General features: G+C 36.8%; 1 protein-coding gene across 7 annotated transcripts in view; it reads left to right on the top strand.

Moving 5' to 3' along the window:
* Positions 1-20,513, top strand: part of MINDY2 (MINDY lysine 48 deubiquitinase 2) — an 82,797-nt gene that overhangs the window by 13,286 nt on the left and 48,998 nt on the right. For all 7 annotated transcript variants that reach the window (XR_009264110.1, XR_009264108.1, XR_009264111.1 and 4 more), the window contains exons 2-3: positions 3,379-3,436; positions 15,923-15,987. Coding sequence is in view for 3 of the 7 variants with exons in the window: in XM_058737582.1 (XP_058593565.1) it covers positions 3,379-3,436; positions 15,923-15,987 (123 nt within the window). In the remaining 4 variants the exon portion in view is untranslated. The remainder of the gene's footprint in view (positions 1-3,378; positions 3,437-15,922; positions 15,988-20,513) is intronic.

The raw sequence follows: 20,513 nt of genomic DNA, 5'->3' as shown, positions 1-20,513 counted from the left end.
ACTTCGTTTGAATTCGTTTTTTCATTGTAAAATTTAAAATTTAGAGATTTGGACAAAATACCACAGTTGTTATGTTCTGTATTCTTAGCTAGCTGTTCCCCAACCTGTTTCTTCTTCAGTAAAATCTAAAGAGACAAAGGAGTGAAAGTCTTAGGATCATTAACAAAACCTTTAGCATTTTTTAAAGTACTTTTTTCTTTTTCTTTTTAAAATTTTTTATGTTTATTTTTGAGTGAGAGAGAGAGACAGACAGAGAGAGAGAGAGAGAGAGAGAGAGAGAGAGACAGAGCGTGAGGGAGGAGGAGCAGAGAGATAGGGAGACACAGAATCCTAAGAAGGTACCAGGCTCCATGCTGTCCACGCAGAGCCCAATCCGGGGCTCTAACACATGAACTGTGAGATCATGACCTGAGCCGAAGTCAGACGCTTAACTGACTGAGCCACCCAGGCACCCCTTAAGTATTTTTTTATTTTCAGAGAGAGAGCGAATCTCAAACAGGCTCTGCGCCATCAGCACAGATCCTGAAGCTGGGCCTGATCCCACAAACTGTGAGATCATGACCTGATCTGAAATCAAGATTCGGATGCTTAACCAACTGAACTACCAAGGTGCTGCCCCTGCCACTTGTTTTTGAGGTGATGGTGGTGGAGGAAAGCAAAAAGAGAAGCAAGCTTTCAGGAAGATCATTTTGCGGTTTAAAGAAAAAAAAATCTGTTGATGGCTCAACAGTGTTAGTGAGAGGCAGGCGTTCCTTCACAATTATGTTTATTTGTCCTTAGTTTTAATGAATATCACGAATATTTTGTTGGCTAAGATTCAGGAAATGAATATTTCACTGAGTATGCTTGTGAATAAGTCAGTTAAAATATTTGCATGTTTGTTGTCCCACTTCTAAAATCAGTATAGAGGTTGTCATTTTCTTGTTTGCAACAAACACATGGTAGGCAGTTGTTATGGTAGGCAGTTGTTATTATTTGGAAATTTCAAGGCTAAACCCTGAAATCATATTTGTAGAAATCTAGGATTATAGTATGTATTTCCCAAATAAATACACTTGTTAGTGCCTTGGTTTCATATTTTGACAGAAATGCCACAATTAAGACTTCTGTTAATTCTTATTTTGACAATTTTATAGTAGGATTACTGCATTAACCAAAGCAGAGAATAAGCTCTGTCTGTGGAATTTTCTGGTGAATATATTCTGACTGAACCTGTCTGGAGCAAAAGAATGTATAGGTCTTATTTTATGTAAGAAACATTGTTAGGTGTAAATGAGACTTTCAAGTTCTGACATTTGGTCAGAATGTAAGCGTTCACAGTGAATGTAAACTACTGGTTTAAATATCAGACCTTCAATAGTGGTACCAAAATAGCCTGATAAAATATTCTAGTAACAGTTAAAATCATCTAAAGCAGGAATCAGCAAACTTTTCCTATAAAGGGCTAGATAGTACGTAAATATTTGAGGCTTTGTGGGCTCTATAATCCCTCTTGTAAAGTTTCAACTCTGTTATTGTTGTGCAGAAACAGCCAAAGACTATCCATAAACAATGAGAGTGACTGTTCCAATAAAACTTTATTTAGACAAACAGGCAGGGGACCATAATTTGTCAATGAATTTCAGTTTAAAAATATACCGTATTTGGGAACTCTGCACTTTCTGGTCAATATTCTGTAAGACTAAAACTGCTAAAAAAAAAAAAAAAAAAGTCATTATAGTTTTTTGAAAAACATGTCATAGAAAATAAAAATGATTTAGAATCAAGTAATGATTAAAACCTGCATGGCATCTCTTGGTTTTCAATCACTGATAAATCCCCTGGATGAAAAAAATCATAAGCGTCAATTGTCTTGTATGCTCTCATAGGGTATCAAACTGTTTTATTTTACAGGGATCTCTTTTAAAACTTACTCATTGATTAAAACAAACAAAAAATTGTGACATGCTATTACCACATTTGCTAACATAAATACCAAGAGCACCTTCTTTAATACTTGGGGGAATTGTTGAAGAAATTGATGATTTTTTTTTTTTTAATTTTTTTTCAACGTTTTTTATTTATTTTTGGGACAGAGAGAGACAGAGCATGAATGGGGGAGGGGCAGAGAGAGAGAGGGAGACACAGAATCGGAAACAGGCTCCAGGCTCCGAGCCATCAGCCCAGAGCCTGACGCGGGGCTCGAACTCACGGACCACGAGATCGTGACCTGGCTGAAGTCGGACGCTTAACCGACTGCGCCACCCAGGCGCCCCAAGAAATTGATGATTTAAATGATTTCCTTGGTTGAACAGAAAATAATTCCCAAAAAATAATCCCTGAAGAATGTTTAATTACATTACTGTTCTCCTATCATTGATACTTGCTTTGAGTTTTCATCCTACTGTATTTATTTTTTTCCTATTCCATGAATGTACCACAAGAGTATGCTTTTGAATAAGTCCGTTAAAATATTTACGGTTGTAAATCCATTGGTTGTAATATCTCTGTAACGCATCTGACAATTCTGTTAAAACCTTGAGACTAATGTGTTGCAGCTGAATTTAGAAACTTAAATATAATTGTAATGTATATATCTACTTTTAACCTTTTTGTTGTGAACTATAACTCATGTAGAATACATAAAACAGAGATGTACAGTTTAACAAGTTATTATAAAGTAAATGTCACTGGAACTACCATGCAAGTCAAGAAATACAGCATTGCCAGCATCCCAGAAGGCTCTTATATGTCATCTCCAACTATAACTCCTTCCCTTACCTTAGGGCTAACCATAATTCTGATTTTTATAGTATCCATTTCCTTACTTTTCTTTATAATTTTATCACCAAGTGTGCAGTTGTAAACAATATAGTTTAATTTTGCCTGCTTTTAAACTTTGTAAGTGGAATCATACAGTACAAATTATTCAGTATGTGACTAATATCTTAATACTGTATTTATTATAGTCATTCAGCAATAAAAATGGCCAAGGTAAACTGAAGTAATGGCATATTGAGCTGTGTTCAAGCCTGTCTTCAGTAAAACTGCTCCATGGGTGACCTGTCACATGTTTGGTGCCTCTTCCTGCCCTTTAACTGCATTTTGTAGGAACCTAGTGACAATCATAGTGGGTGGTGAAAGGCATAGCACTTGGCTTTGAAAACAGATTTCTCAATGGCTCTATGAGATCTTATATCACCCTGGAAATTTTATGGTGATAGGATTGACTGTGTTATATTTTATAAAGATTAGTTACAAAGATTTTGGTAACATGAGTTATTAATGTATACATATAGTAGAAACATATGTACACATACATGCATATGTTTCCTAATGAAGAAACACTTTAATCACCTAAAACACTTGATTTTATAGAAAAAATACTTTGTTTTTCAGGTGAAACTTCCACCGATGATGGAAATCATAACTGCTGAACAGCTGATGGAATATTTAGGTTAGTGTTGAAAAGTGGATGATTTTATATCTCTTTCAAAATAAACGTTTCTAAAACTAATATATTACCAAATTACATCTTTCTGAAGTGCTGTTATATAATCTACTTTAAAATTATAATTTTGAAGCTCTTAATTAAAAATTTCTACCCGTATGTTATTGTTTTTGGATGTTAAACCTTTCTGAAGGCTTTTCTAACCAGCATTAAAATTCTGTAATATAAATGAGACTGAGTAACTTCCAGAAAAGAACAAGATACATAATAATTCCTAATAAATTTTAGAATGGGAAATGGTACAGAAATTCTGACATTGCATGTAGAAAGTGTTAAAAAATATATTGAGTAGACTTAAAGATCCAGGAGATAATTTAGAGCAGTGCTATCCAAAGTGTGATTCATGGACCTTTGCCAGTCTATGAAATATTAGTTACCAAGCCACAGTGAGATAGGGGCTTGTGCCAAAATGTAAAACATGTACATAAATACACTGTTTAGTTGATCTGAAATGTTTCAGAGCAAATTTTCTTGATGAAGGAAGCAGTGTATTAAGTTGCATACTTAGGCAAGTTTCTTATTTCAAAACAGACTAGTGATACACAGTTTGCAGACCAGCTGCTTTCAGTAGAACTTGTTTACAGAGTGGGTAGCTGTATATCACACTGAAGTCTTTTACAATTTAATGAATAAGAATTTATATGTTTATACTGTTAACAAATATGAAATCTTAATCCATATTCTTAGTTCTTTTAGTAATTAAATGTGTAAGGAAAATTTTGTAAAAAAATTTGTCAGCTGATTATTTTGACAGCTAGCTAACTGGTTTTTTGTGAAATACAGGCTTAGTGAAGTAATGGAGATTGCAGCTTTTGGAAGACCCTTTTCTTTATGTAATTAATATAATTTAATCCCATACACTGGTTAGGGAAACCTTATACTTAAGGTTAGATTACTTTTGAATACCCAGATATCTGGAAATAAAATTTCTATTTATACCTCTTTTAGTGTAGCTTAGTGATTCTTAAACTTTGTGATTTCTTTTAAGTTTTTATTTTATTTATTTTGAGAGAGAGAGTGAGAGAGAGAGAATCCTAAGCAGGTTCTGCACTGTCTGTGCAGAGCCTGACACGAGGCTCGAACTCACAAACCATGAGATCATGACTCATGAGTTGGATGCTTAACTGACTGAGGCACCCAGGCATCCCTAAACTTTGTAATTTCTAAATTATATTTCATGGAGAAGGCTGAAATATGCTTGGTGCTTTGATGAATAGCCAGTATGACTTCCAAGGAGGGTGGAAAGGGGATGACATTCCAAAAGTAATTGGGGTCAGGTCATATACAGCTCTATAGGCTAATACAGCAACTTTTGATGTTTGCTGTGAGTGAGCTTGGAAACCATTAGAGGATTTTCAGCAGAGGACTGATGTGATCTGACTTTGAGTTCAATAAGAATTCTCCGGCTGTTATGTGAAAATAGAATTTAAGAGGGAAAGGACAGAAGGAGGGATATCAGGAAGCTCTTATAACGAAAGATGCTATTAGAACTGGCAAAAGATGGTGGTGGCTTTAAACAAGGTGGTAGAAGTGGAAATTTGTAAAATGTGGTCAGATTCTGTGGTCAGTTGAATGTAGAGTGAGAGTGGTTCACCCCATAGTTTTTGGCTTGAAAAACTGGAAGGATTGAGTTAACATCAGCTGAAACAGGTAAAATATGGAAGGAACATGTTTAGGGAGGAATAACAGGATTTTGGTTTTAGGGTGTTTATTGACATCCAAGTGGAGATTTCAGTAAGGCAGTTGCATACATAAATCTAGAGTTCAGAGGAAAGGTCTAGATCTGTGCTATACAATAGAAATTTCTGTGATGATAGAAATGTTCCGTATCTCTGCTGTCTAGTTTTGGTAGCTACTAGCCACATGTGGCTCTTGAGCTTTTAACTGCAGCATATGTGCCTGAGGACCTAAGTATTAAATTTAATTTTAATTAAAATTATGTAGCCATATGTTGCTACTGGCTAATGTATTAGGCAGTACAGATCTAGCCTGTAAATGTACATTTGGCAACAGACAACATACATAAATGGTAGGCTGCATGAAATCACAAGAATGAATGTAGAAAGAGAAGGGGAAAGGTTAATGGACTGAGTGTGGAACATGCCAATGATGAGAGGTTGTGGAATAAGGAATAACAGGCATGTTCAAGCCAGGTAGAAGAAAAACAGGAGACTGATTTCCTAGAATCCAAATGAAGTTTCAGTGAAGAGTAAGATTAGCTGGACCAAATGCTGGTAATAGGTCAAGCTGGATGAAGACTAAAATTTGACTATTGATTGAGCCATGGAGGTCATTGGTAACCTTGACATGTGCATGGGAGGAAGCCAGACAGGGTGGGTATAAGAGAAAATTGGAAACCTTGATACATAGCCAATAGCAATGTAACATAACATAGCTACTTTGGAAAACAGTTTGTCAAATGTGTGTAGAGAGAGATTATAATGACAGGTCATAGAATCTAAGTTGCATAAAGAGGAAATGAAGGTATAAATACATTTGTCACTTCCTTAAAAAGTTAAACATAGAATTACCACATGACCCTATAATTTCACCCAGAAGAAGTAAAAACATATGTCCATACAAAAACCTGTACAGAAATGTTCACAACAGCATTTTTCAAATAACCAAAAAAATGGATACAACTCAAATGTCCATCAGCTGATGAGTAGATAAACAAAACGTAGGGGGCGCCTGGGAGGCTCAGTTGGTTGAGCATCTGACTTTTGACTTCAACTGAGGTCGTGATCCTAGCATCATGGGATGGAGCCCTGTGTCAGGCTCCATGCTGAGTGTGGAGCCTGCTTGGTGTTCTCCCTCTCCTGCATGCACATGCACTCTCTCCCTCTGTCTCTCTCAAAAATAAATAAATAAACATTAAAAAAAAATCTCTTTCCCTCTGCCCTGTTCATGCTCTCTCTTGTAAAAAAAAATAAATAAAACACAAAACTTAAAGACATTATGCTAAAGTCAAAGAAGCCAAGTCATGAAAGACCACATACATGATTCTACTTATATGAAATGTCCACGATAAACAAATTTATAGAGACAGTAGATTAGTGGTTGCTTGGGATTGGTGGAGGAGTAAAAGGGCATATAGGGATTGACTGTTAATGGGTACAGAATTTCTTTAGGTGGGTACAAAAACGTTCTAAAATTAGATTATGATGATTTCCTTTAACATACTTGCAACCTATTGAGTTGTATACTTTAAATGGGTTTATTGTATGGTCTGTAAATTATATCTCAAAGCTGTTTAAAAAAACAACTGGAGAAAAGGAAAGGAACTTAAAAAAAGTTTTTTTTAATGTTTTTATTCATTTTTGAGAGACAGAGATACAGAGCGCTCGTGGAGGAGGGACAGAGAGAGAGGGAGACACAGAATCTGAAAACAGGCTCCAAGCTCTGAGCTGTCAGCACAAAGCCCATCACAGGGCTTGAACCCACAAACCGTGAGATCATGACTCGAACCGAAGTCAGACACTTAACTGACTGAGCCACCCAGGTGCCCCAAGAGTACTTTTGACAAATAGAAGAATTAGACTTAGATAGTACAGATAGTTCATCTGTAGCAATAAGAGGTGAGACAGAATGTATTAAAAATAGATGCAGGTAGGTGGGTAGATGTGGTTGTGGTAGCTTTTAGAAGGTCTCTTGAGTGCTTTTATTTTCTCAGTGAAATAGGGAACCAGGTCATGCGCTGTGAGTGAGGATGAAGAAGGAGTTGTTAAAGATGAGAGGGAAGGTATAAAATAGTTGTCTGTAGAAGAGTAGCAGAGTGAACGGGAGATGTGATATGATTCCTGAAGTTAGTGAAACCAGACCGCATGGTGGTATGATTTCTCCAGCACATTTAGCTGCATTACTATAGACTTACATAGTGTGGGAGCAGGATTTAACCAGAGCTGGAGTTTTGCCAAGTGAATTTGTTGAACAAAGAGTCTAGGGAATTGAAGATGTGTGTAGAGAGAGAGTATAATGATGGACCATAGCATTGAAGTTGCATAAAAAGGAAATAAAGATATAAATATGTTGAAGGCAAAAGTTGTGGAATTAGTGGATTTTAGGTCCTAATGGAGCCTGAGAATTTTTGGAACCTGATAATGACAAAGCTGTATGACCATGGGGAATAAGTTTCTGAGGTAAGGTAGAATATAAGATATTTGTTGAAGAAGAGGTCAAGGAACAGAAAGGCTAAGTTATTGGATGGATCAGCTCTATGAATATTGAAATTACCAAAAATTATGGCAGGATTTGTGTTGGAGAGAGATAATGAGCTAGGAATGAGAGGGATTAATCTGAAGTTGGTAGAGGACTGCAACCAGGTGGATGGATGATGGGTAGTATTTGATGACATGAGTTTTAAAATTGAGAAGTTTTAGGGAGGAGTGGGAGAGAGAATGACAAGGAGCAAACAGATATTTGTTCCACCTTCAGGCTCACTGGTAAAGAAGCATGGGAGAGAAGAACTGCCACTTTTAAGTTTATTTATTTTGAGAGAGAAACAGAATGCATGTGAATGGGGGAGGGGCAGAGAAAGGGGGAGAGAGAATCCCAGGCAGGCTTCTGTGTTTTCAGTGCAGAGCCTGATGCAGGGTCTCCGTACAGCAAACTGTGAGATCATGACCGAGCCAAAATCGAGAGTCAGATGCTTAACCAACTGAGCCATCCAGATGCCCTGAGAACTATCACTTGAGAAGGCTGCAGTGTTATCAAGCCAGAGCCAGATGTCATTTAGGCGAGAAGGTGAAGGAAACATTAAGAGAAGAAAATACCTAGAAGATTTTGCTAAGGAGAGTCCATGAGTTCCAGAGGACATTGAAATTCAAGATAAGAATTTAGGAATCGTCAGAATAAAAATGGTATTTAAAATCTGTGGAAATTGATGAGATCATTATTAGAGACAGCATAAAGAGAGAAGAGGGTCAGGATTGTTCCTTGAAGTTCCCCAGCGTACAGACATGAGATAGAGCAGTGTTTCTCAGTCGTTTAATTATTGCCCCCTAAGGAGCCTTGTAGACCTTTTTGCCCTAGTCATCTACTCTAGGAAATTTATTTATTTATTTATTTTTTGAGAGAGAGAAGAGAGCACATGCACACACCAGCAAAGGAGGGGCAGAGGGAAAGGGAGAGAATCTTAAGCAGGCTCCATGTCCAGCACAGAGCCTGATGCCGAGCTCAGTCTCGTGAACCATGAGATTGTGATCTGAGCCAAAAAATCAAGAGTCTGACCCATAACCTACTGAGCCACCCAGGCGCCCCTCCAGGAGGTTTTAATACCACAGACACACTGTATATTTCTTCATGTACTGTGCCCTTTGAAGGCCACAAACTATTATAATAGCTAAGATATTTTTGGCCTCTCCCCCGGGGAATCAGTTTTTGTCCCCTTCCCGCTACCCCCCCCCCCCCCCCCCGGACAACATTGCCCCTGCTGAAATGCATGGGGTAGAGGATAGAGAAGTAAAGGAAGAAGTAACCAGGAAGGTAAGAGAAGAGCCAGGAGAGTGAAGTCATGAGGAGTATTAGAAGGAAGGAGGAGTACAGAATACTAGGTTTTAAGTATAGTTAGACCCTAAACCCCTGTAAAGAAGTAAAAAGAATATTACAAGGCTAGGGGTAGGTGGAAATATTTTAAGTTCAAGCTAGATGTGAAAAGATGTAAGACATATTTGGAGGAGTGGCAAATGAGTACAATTTGACTGTAGTTGTTAAGTCTGCATTTTGTATAGTTACAGGAAAGAAGATTGGATTAGATGGGTTACAGACTCTTGGGAGCCAGGTAGAGGAGTTAGGGTTTACTATAATAGGGCACTTAATCTATTTTAGTTTCTTAAGTGGGATAAATAACATGTTAAGTGTAGTTTTTAAGATGGTCTGTTTGAGACCAATTAGGAAGTAGGAGCAGTAGCTCAGATATGGTCAAATATCAATAGATATTTGAATGTTTAAAATATATAATTTAAATAATGAGAACATATATTTGTGAACCCAATTTCCTACCCATCTCTTCCATATCTAATCACTATCTTCTCTGCTTCCTTTGTTCTCAGATCATGACCAGAATCACCTAAACCTGCACTGTCCAGTATAGTAACCACTAGCCACATGTGGCTATTGAGCACTTAAAATTTTGCCAATGTGAATTGAAATGTTCTATAAGTATAAAATATACATTGGATTTCAGACTTAATAAAAAAAAAGTATCATTAATTCTTATACTGTTGAAATGATATTTTTAATATGCTGGGCTAAATAAATTATTAAAATTAATTTCATCTATTTTTACTTTTTTTTTAATGTAGTTACTAGAAAACTTAAAGTTATATGTGGGCTTATATTTGTGGCTTGCATTATATTTCTCTTGGTCAGTGTTAACCTAAACTCTACTGCTACTCTACAGTTTCTAGCTTCATTCTGGCTCTGCTTTCTGTACTGTCACAGGTTGATGCCATTTACCTACCTTCTCCCTGCTGGTTATTACCACCACTCTATTTGCCTTTGTCTGCATACCTTCTGACACTAAATGAGCTCTTTTGCTGTTAGTTTCCATAAATGAAGAATACAATTGTAGCGCCGAGACCCATGAGCAGAGCCAAAAGATATTAAGTGTGGAGGTACTAATAGTACAAAAGGATAAGATTGGAATGGAACTAAAAGCATCAGAAATTGTAGTGCTTTTTCATTTTACAGATGAAGAAACCAAAGCTCAGAGAGGTTAAATGATGTGCTGTCTCCATCTGGGCACCCTCTTAGGTGATTTAAAGAATGCTGAAACGCTCATATACTCAAAAGTATGTCCCTCCTCCCCCTTCACCCCTCAAAAGTATTTTGATACAGTATTTGAAATTCCCACTAGTCTTTTTCTTTCTTTTATTTTTCTTGTCCAGCAAATACTGACTGAGCACATACTGTGGGCAAGTTATTTGGAGGTATCAACAGTGCAGTGAATGTGGTGGCATAAGTGTATTCTACTATGAAAATGTTAACATGGTATTTTTCTTCGAAAATAATTAGGATGTCTTTGTATATTAAATTGTTAGCTAGCAAAGCCATGAGGAAGCAGGATGTAGGGTAGAGAATTTCAATAGGGAAAAAAGAAAAGCGAAGAAATATCTACATCTGCGGTACCTAAAGTGGTTTGGAAGTCCTAGGGGCAGCATGAAAGTAATATGATCCTAATGAGAGGTGGGGGAGAAGTAAGCAAGAGTGATGTAAGAAAAGAGGTACTGAAGACGCTGCCTTGCCAAAAGTAAACTTCATTCAGGGCCAACCCTGCCAGAGCAAATTGTTTAATTTTCTAAGCTATTTGGATTTTCTCCTCTTGAGATTACTTCAGTTCTCTGGAGGAACTGGAGAAACTTTTGAGTTAGTAAGCAAACACTAGTAGAAAGATTGTAAGATAAACCATTAATTGCTTTCGTAGCACCCAGCTTAGAGACTACAAGGGAATGAGAATTTTGATTGGCAAAGGTTAGAGGAGTACATTTTAATTTGAAAATTTCTGTTACTAGAGTATTAGAGCAGGGCCAAACATGGACACAGCCTGTTGGAGGGCTTCGGCGTTGAGAAAGGAACATGACAAGCCAGGATACCTAGGAAGTGCTAGGAAGTTTAATAAAATAAGGTCGGGAAGAAGTGTAGGTAGAAGGCAGAACATGGGTAGAAAGATAATGTAAAGAAGCAGAAGACAAGCAGGAATATATACTATGACTTTATCCAGAATAGCTCACATGATGATGAGACTACGATGATGAGTAAGGAAGACAGTTGTTGGGATGGTGCTATTGTCTGACTTTTTTTTTTTTTTTTTAACATTTACTCCTTTTTTGAGAGACAGAGAGAGACATTGTGACTGGCGGAAGGACAGAGAGAGAGGGAGACACAGAATCCAAAGCAGGCTCCAAGCTCCGAGGTGTCAGCATAGAGCCCCACACAGGGCTCAAACTCACAAACAGTGAGATCATGAACCAAGCTGAAGTCTGATGCTCAACTGACTGAGCCACCCAGGCGCCCCGTCTGACTTTCTAAAAGATATTTTATTGGGTGCCTGCGTGGCTCAGTTGGTTAAGCGTCTGACTTCGGCTCAGGTCATGATCTCATAGTTCACGAGTTTGAGCCCCGCATCAGGTTCGCTGCTGTCAGCACAGAGCATAGTTCGAATCCTCTGTCCCCTCTCTAACTGTTCCTCCCCACTCACTCGGGTTTGCATGTACTATCTCTCAAAAAAAAAAAAAATTTAAAAAAAAGATAATTTATTTTATCTTTACATATAAATACTACATAGAGAGGTCATTGTTGAAGTATTTTAATTTTGCCCAGAGTTGACCTCTCTTCTCTGTTCCCAATGCTCATTTGAGATAAGCTAACTATTGCCAAAATCTCTCTTCCAGTTTTTGGCCTAATGTAGCTGTCAGGTTTTTATTTCCTTTTTTTTTTAAATTTTTTTTTTTTTAACGTTTATTTATTTTTGAGACAGAGAGAGACAGAGCATGAACGGGGGAGGGTCAGAGAGAGAGGGAGACACAGAATCTGAAACAGGCTCCAGGCTCTGAGCAGTCAGCACAGAGCCCGACGTGGGGCTCCAACTCACATACCGCGAGATCGTGACCTGAGCCGAAGTCGGACGCTTAACCGACTGAGCCACCCAGGCGCCCCAGGTTTTTATTTCTTGATTTCTATTTGTCTGGAATGTCCCATTAGTAACAAAGTCTTAAAGTTCTTTTTTTTGGGGTGGGGGGTGGGAAACAGACCCAAAGTCTTGGGTTCTTTTTTTGAAATTCTTTCTTCTCTCTGTATACTGGTACTTCATAATGTGATTTATTGCAAACTCTATTGTTTTCCTCTCCCCTCCAAATTAGCCTACATACCAATGTTATCTTCGTAAAGCACCAATTTCATATTTCACTTCTTAAAATATAAAGAAAGATAGATCCCTTATGATTTTTCACAAGCAGCCAAACTTACTATTTACGATGGTTGTTTTTTTAAGTTTATTTATTTAGACACCACGAGCGGGGGAGGGGCAGGGACAGAAAGGGACAGAGGATCTGAAGCCGGGTTCTGTGCTGTCAGCACAGAGCTCACTCTGGGGCTCAAACTCAGATACTGTGAGATCATGACCTGAGACAAAGTCAGATGCTTAACTGTCTGAGCCATCCAGGCACCCCTATTTATGATTTTCTGTAATCTGGTCCAGCCATATTTCCCACCACTTTATAACATAAATCATATGCATTTATTCATATGTATTTATACATAAATTCATATGTATTTACTTTAAAAAAAAATTTTTTTTGAGAGAGGGACAGACAGCAGGAGGACAGGGGAGGGGCAGAGACAAGGAGGCACAGAATCTGAAGCAGGCTCCAGGCTCTGAGCTGTCAGCACAGAACCTGACTCAGGGTTGAACCCATGAACCATGAGATCATGTCCTGAGCTGAAGTCGGACACTCAACTGACTAAGCCACCCAGGTGGCCCATGTATAAACCTGTTATAAACAGGTTATAACCTGTCCGTATGGCATGATGTTTCTTTTCTTTTTCTTAAAGTTTATTTCTTTTGAGAGAGCATGGGTGAGAGCTGGGGCAGGGCAGAGAGAGAAGGAGAGAGGGAATCCCAAGCAGGCTCCACACTGTCACTGCAGAGCCTGATGTAGGGCTCGATCTCACGAACTGCAAGATCATGACCTGAACCGACATCGAGAGTCAGACACTTAACCGACTGAGCCACCCAGGTGCCCCTCTTTTCTCTTTTCTCTTTTTTTTTTTTTTTGAGATTTTGTTTTTCAGTAATATCTACACCCAGCGTGGTGCTTGAACTCACAACCCCAAGATCAAGAGTTGCACACTCTACTGACTGAGCCAGCCAGGCACCCTATGGCCTGATGTTTTTTATATGTGCTTTTCTGTTGTTCTCCCTCAAAAAAATGCTTTTTCCTTAACTGCCTTGCCAAGTTCTGCCCCTTTTTCTAAATCCAGTTTAGATAAGACCCCCTTCAAAGGCTATTTCTAGATGCTATAAGCTTTATCAGTATCTCTTTTCAAAATCAGTTGGTACCTAAGGCATTTATTACATGTTATATTATATTACACTTTACGTCATCTCATTCTGTTTCTTGTATGTTCTTTGCCCAACCGCATTATGAGTTTTTTAAGAGAAACATTTATTTCCTAATATTTGTTTTAGCCTATTACTAAATACTCAAAATAGACTCAATAAATACTTTTTGATTAAAATAGTATTGCTGACCAATTTTAGATATAAAGGTTAGATAAGGTAGACAAAACAGCACTGTTTTTTATTTTTCTTTAAAGATTTTATTTTTAAATAATCTCTACATCCAGTTTGGGGCTCAAACCCACAACAGCAGATCAAGAGTTGCATGCTCCACTGACTGAGCCAGCCGGGTGCCCCAAAACACCACTCTTTTTTTTTTTTTTTTTTTTAGGTTTATTTAGTTATTTGAGAGAGACAGACAGCATGAGCGGGCAAGGGGCAGAGAAAGGATGAGAGAATCCCAAGCAGGCTCCATGCTGCCAGTGCAAAGCCTGATGTGGGGCTCAAACTCACAAAACCATGAGATCATGATCTAAGCCAAACCAAGAGTCAGACACTTAACCGACTGAGCCACCCAGGCACCCCAAAAGAGCATTCTTAAGAGATTATTTATTTAGATAAATAAATCTCCCTTAGAAACTCCAACTCAGCCTTTTAAAAATATCTGATTCTTTTATTACAAATTTACCTGAAAATATATCTATTGCTGCATAACACATCATCCCTAAATTTACTGGTTTAATAATGAATATAAATTAACAGTGTCTTTTGGTCAGGAATCTGGGCATGTGTAGCTGAGTACTGACTCAAGGTTGCTCATGAGGTTACAGTCAAGGTGTCAGCTGGGGCTATAGTCTCATTCTTAGGCCTAACTCAGGAGGATCTGTTTTCAAGATTACTCACATTGTTGATGGTAGGACTGAGTTGGTCACAGGTGGTTGGACTGAGTTCCTCAGTTCCTCACTAACTGTAGCCAGAGGCCTCCTTTTGTTCTATGCCATGCGGGCCTCTCCATAAGGCAATTCAGAACACAGCATCTGGCTTTCATCAGAGTGAGCAAGTGGGAGAGCATCATGACAAAACCACAATATTGAGTATTCTAATTTCAGAAGATCCATACTCAAGGTAAGGGGATTGTACAAAGGTGTGAATACTACGAGACAGGAATTATTGAGGTCCATCTAAGAAGCTGCCTACCTTACCTAGGCTATTCTTCTCTTCTGCAGAAACCTTTCCTGGCCTCAGGAAAAGAGGAGTTGTGTCTCTGAGTCTTTCACAATAATTATTCTACTCTTAGCACCTACTTTTTTTTTTAATCTATTATAGCATATTCAGGATCATTTAATATTGAATTCTAGAATGTTCTGCATCCTGACTCCACTAAAGTTTTATTTATCTATTTATTTAATTTATTTATTGTTTTTAATGTTTTATTTATTTTTATTTATTTGTTTTTTGTTTTTATTTATTTTTGAGAGAAAGAGACAGAGTGTGAGTGGGGGAGAGGCAGAGAGAGGGAGACACAGAATCCAAAGCAGGCTTCAGGCTCTGAGCTGTCAGCACAGAGCCCGATGTGGGGCTTGAACTTCTAGACCAAGAGATCATGACCTGAGCTGAAGTCAGACGCTTAACTGACTGAGCCACCCAGGACCCCCAATGTTTTATTTTTTAGAGAGAGAGAGAGACATTGAGTGTGAGTAGGGGAGGAGCAAAGAGAGGGAGACACAGAATCTGAAGCAGGCTCCAGTCTCTGAGCTGTCAGCTCTCTTCTCTCTCTGCCACTCCCTCTGTTTACGTATGTGCTCTCTCTCAAAAAATAAACTTTAAACATTTTATATAAAAAAAATTAATGCATATATTAAAATGGTGTTACATAGATTAAAAGGTGCCACATATACTAAAAGTCATACATATATTAAAAAGGTGAAACCAGGGAAGGGGAAGAAGGCGGTAACAAATAAAAATACATATTTAAAAATATGTCAATTTTTCAAGTGCAAAAAATATTTTGTGTACTTCTTAGAATGGCAAACATTTAAAAGACTGATAGCACCCATTCTTAAAAAAGTAATGAGGTAATAGTTTATATTGTTGATAACAGTGAAACTTGGCACAACCTTTTAGACCTTTATTATAGTGACACAGAAAAATGCTCAAATATATTGTAAAGTGGAAGGAAAAATTTCAAAAGTATTATAGTATGTGCATTGAAAAAAACATTTGAGACTATAGCAAATAGTTAACTTTTATTTTCTCTGTGTAGAACTGGGGGTTAATTTTATGTCATTTATTTCCACAATTATTATTAAAATCTATTAGCTTTTTAATGAAAAAGTAATATTTTCAACAGGCAACTTCAAATTTTCTTTTTACAGGAGATTACATGCTTGATGCAAAGCCAAAAGAAATTTCAGAAATTCAACGTTTAAACTATGAGCAGGTAATAGACATAAGTTTTGTTATATTCAGATGTGCAATTTTTAACTTATGGTTGTATTCATTGGTCTCTGTCAGTGTTTTTTTGTTTGTTTTTTGTTTTTTGTTTTTTACAATCCTTTAAAAATGTAAAAACCATTGTTAGCTGACAGCCAGTTTTGGCCCATAGGCCTACTTTGCTGCTGTTTTATATGAACATATATGCCATATGGAATGAAACATAGATATTATTCTACAGACCTATGTAGAATGATAACTTGGTATTTTTCTTGAAAAATTCACTTTCAAGTGAATTTGTCTTTGATTCATCTTTCCTCATTTTATCTGTATTTTATAATTTAGTTATATTTGGGAGGAATTTGAGTAAATGATGTCATTGGTGTGTCATTAGGACAAAATCTGCAATTCTGTAGTTTCAGTGTGTCCACATTTCTTGCATGTTCTTTAGAGATTCTGTTTTATAAAATAGGAGAAGCTCAAAACTATTGGAGCTGGAAGAAAGCAAGCAGAACTTCATTTTCTTCAGTATTCCTCTTCTGTTTGACAATAGAAGGCAAGAAAGAATCAGGTTCTTCTAGAGGAAGGAAGGATCAGCCAAGGAAGAAATAGACATCATTGGAACCTTTATGTTTACTTTCAAAGCAACCTTTCTAACATATTTTCACTGGTATCAAATTGACAAAAAGGAAGCAAAATTCATTGCAGTATTGCAAAACTTGAATTTGAATGGTGAGATCATCTAGTCCTAATAGAATTGAAGAGCCTACATATTGCATTACTTCACCCTGTAAGGTAGGAAATCTATAGCTAAAGCCAAATTGGTATGCTAAGTCATTTAAATTCTTTTGGAGTTTGTAGTTTAAAGGAATGGTTTCCAAACATTTTTCGTGGTAAAACCTCTTTTCAAATGAAATTTCATGCTAACCTCCAATACATAAAAGCGGTAAATGACATTTTGTAAGTATAAAGTGATAAGATTCAATTTATATTATTTATCAAATGTATAGAATTTCTTATTAAGTCAGTGAAGCTATTTTGATTAATTCAAAACTTGAAATTAGGAACTACAATTGTAGTAATATATCATCCTCAAAATTCATTTTACTTCTCTTGCACAGTCTTGAGAAAATCTTGATTAACGTGTGTTTGCCAATGGTATCAGCATTTTGTTTTTTCAAGTCCATCTTGCAGTCTCAGGAGACACTTCCATTAAGGTGATCTAGACTCTTGGAAAATGACTGGAATTAAAGTTTTGTTTCAAAGCTGAAACAATATCTAACAACCACATACATTTCTTGTGAGAACTACATATTAGATGAAAAATACCCTGCATTTAAGATAAACTCTTAAACTATTTATATTATGATTATATTACCATTAGTTTTGAGAACAGCATGTACCAAGCTGATAAGGCTGAGTCTGAGCTCCTGTTTAATGTTCCACAGGTGTGATTGAATAATCTTTTTTGTATAATTTTATGTGAGCAAAAATGTTTAAGCCTATATTTGAGAGACACCAATGTAAGGCTGAAATCTTCCTAATTAAAACTTCTTTATCACAAGTAGTAACATAAATAAAAAGCATACTTTTTCCAGTTTTGCTTAATGATAGATACACTGACAACACAAGAAAGTACTCTGTGTGTGTGTGTGTGTGTGTTTGTATGTGTGTATGACAGGTTTTTAAATGACTACAAGTATATTTTTAAAATACGTGTTAAATTTAAAATATTTCACCATGTCAGAAGTACCTTTGTGAAAAATTCTAAAAAAGAACAACAAAAAACAGAACACTTTAACCACTGGCTTAAAGGAACCAATAGTAATCCTTCCTTGTGATGTAAGCAACCATCCCAAGGATTTATATTATTACCATAATTCGGATTTAGGAACAAAATGGCAAAATACTTACCCTTGTTAGTTCTTTGTTTACGAATGTTCATTTTTTATCAGTGTTACTAATCTTTATGGAGATTATCAAATGGTGTCTATTTAGTTATTTTAATACTACATAATTTATAAAGAAATATAGAAGGTGTATAAAAGTGTAGGCATGAGCCCAGTAACTAAAGGAAATTGGGTGACTGGCAATCAAGAATTTAACAAATATAGATGAAAAATCAGTAGTAGTAGAACTATAATCCTACAATTGCTCACTGTTATTACTATTTTTTTAGATTCATCATTGCTATGATGAAAGTTTTACAACACTGAAGGGAGAAAATGTGAGCTGATTATTTTCAAGGTTTCAACTTTGGGGAAAGTTGAAAAAATATGTTGTTTTGGAAGAACATAGTTATTAGGAAAAGGTGAAAAAGCCAGACTATATAACAGTGTTATTCTGTTATAAATTCTTGATTGATAAGTTTGAAACATTTGAGTAATTTTTGTTTTCAGTTCGTACAGTCTCTTTGAATGGAATTTTATGTTATTTGGTAAAACAGAATTCTGTTCTTATGACCTAATTTATCTTTTTCAGATTTCAGAGAGAGTCCCTAGTTTTAATATAAAAGGATTCTTTTTAATGTTTGTTTATTTTTGAAAGAGAGAAAGTGAGGGGGAAGAGGGAGAGGGGGACAGAGGATCTGAGGTGGGCCCTTTGCTGACAACAGAACCCTGCGGGGGGGCTGAATCCACAAACTGTGAGACCGTGACCAGAGCCGAAGTCAGATGTTGAACCAACTGAGCCACCCAGGCACCCCTATACAAGGTTTTATTTCAGGTTCACCTTTTCTACTATAAGGCCCCCAGTAGGCCATAGTCTTCTATTTTCTATCTTCCATATATAGCACAGTGTCTGATTAACAGTAGGGGTTCAGTAAAATTATAGTAAATTGTATATGTTGGAGAAGTTTTTTGTTTCATCAGATATATCCTCTAAGTATAATTATATTTAATATATTAAAATTGTTTAGAAAAACATGTTTTAAAGTATTCAATATAGATAATACGATTATATTTACAGAAGAAACAGATGTGGACAGAATGACTTCTTAATTTGGCCAGCAATATTTGTAATCTGTCTAGTTATGTCTTTCTCTGACTTCATCTCTCACTACTTTCTACTTAATTATTTTTGTTCTAGCCATTCAAGACTCCTTGCTATTACATGGACACAAATATCGAACTCATTCCCTGCATCACTTTTTGCACTAGTGTCTTATTTTGTCTGGAATGCTTTTTTTTTTTTTCCCCCTCAGAGCTTCCCAAGACTCACTCATTTTTGAGAGAGAGAGGGACAGAGCATGAGCGGGAGAGGAGCAGAGAGAGAGAGGTAGACACAGAATCCAGAGCAGGCTTCAGGCTACGAGCTGTCACTACAGAGTCCCACGTGGGGCTCAAGTCCACAAACTGTGAGATCATGACCTGAGCCAAAGTTGGATGCTCAACCTGAGCCACCCAGGCACCCCTATTTAAGTGTCATTTTTAAAGAGCTCCCCTGCCTTTTTAAAGTAGTTTACAGCAAAATTGAGTGGAAAGAACACAGTTGCTATATACCTCTTGTCCCTCCTTCCCTCCCCCCTCTACACGTACACAACCTTCCCCCACTATCAACATCCATTCACTGATGCATTGTTATAATTGATGAACCTATACTGACTCAAAATATCACACAAAGTCCATAGTTCACATTAGGGTTCATTCTGGTTAAACATTCTGTGTGTTTTGACAAATGTGTAATATGACATGTGTCCACCATTATAGTATCATATAGAGTAGTTTTTATTGCCCTAAAAATCTTCTGTGCTCTGCCTATACATCTCTCCCTCTTCCTAACCCCTGGCAATCACTGATCTTTCCTACTGTCTCCATTGTTTTGCCTTTCTCACAATATCATTTGGATTCATGTATGTAGCCATTTTAGATTGGTCTCTTTCACTTAGTAATGTACATTTAAATTTCCTCTATGTCTTTTCATGGCTTGATGGCTCATTTTTAATTGTGATTAAAAAAACAATATAAAATTTAATCCCTTAACATTTTTAAGTGTATAATTTAGCAGTGTTAACTATATTCACATTGAAAACAGATCTCTAGAACATTTCATCCTGTAAAACTATGAAACTCTAAACCCATTGAACAACTCCCCAGCTCTCTCTTTGTCTGTCCCCTGACAACCACCATTCTACTTTCTGTTTCCAGAATTTTGACTACTACAGATATTTCCTATAAGTGGAATCACATAGTATTTGTCCTTTTGTGATGGCTTTTTTCAGTCAGCATAATGTCCTCGTTTCATCCATATTGTAGCATGTGATAGGATTTCCTTCTTTTTTTTTTTTTTAAGGCTGAATAATATTCTATTGTATGTATATACCACAATGTCTCCATCCATTTATCTGTCAGTGGACATTTGGGCTGTTTCTACCTCTTGACTATTGTAAATAATGCTATAATGAACCTGGGGGGTGCAAGTATTTCTTCGTTGGAGAGGGAAGAGACACACTATTTATTACTCTCTCCCCTACTTTTTTAATGAAGTATCCACTCCTTATGTATCCTTTTTCTGCTCTTATCACTTAAAAAAATA

This window comes from Neofelis nebulosa, chromosome 7, assembly GCF_028018385.1.
Source record: "Neofelis nebulosa isolate mNeoNeb1 chromosome 7, mNeoNeb1.pri, whole genome shotgun sequence".
NCBI classification, from domain to species: domain Eukaryota; kingdom Metazoa; phylum Chordata; class Mammalia; order Carnivora; family Felidae; genus Neofelis; species Neofelis nebulosa.
This window is presented reverse-complemented; position numbering and strand designations above follow the sequence as displayed.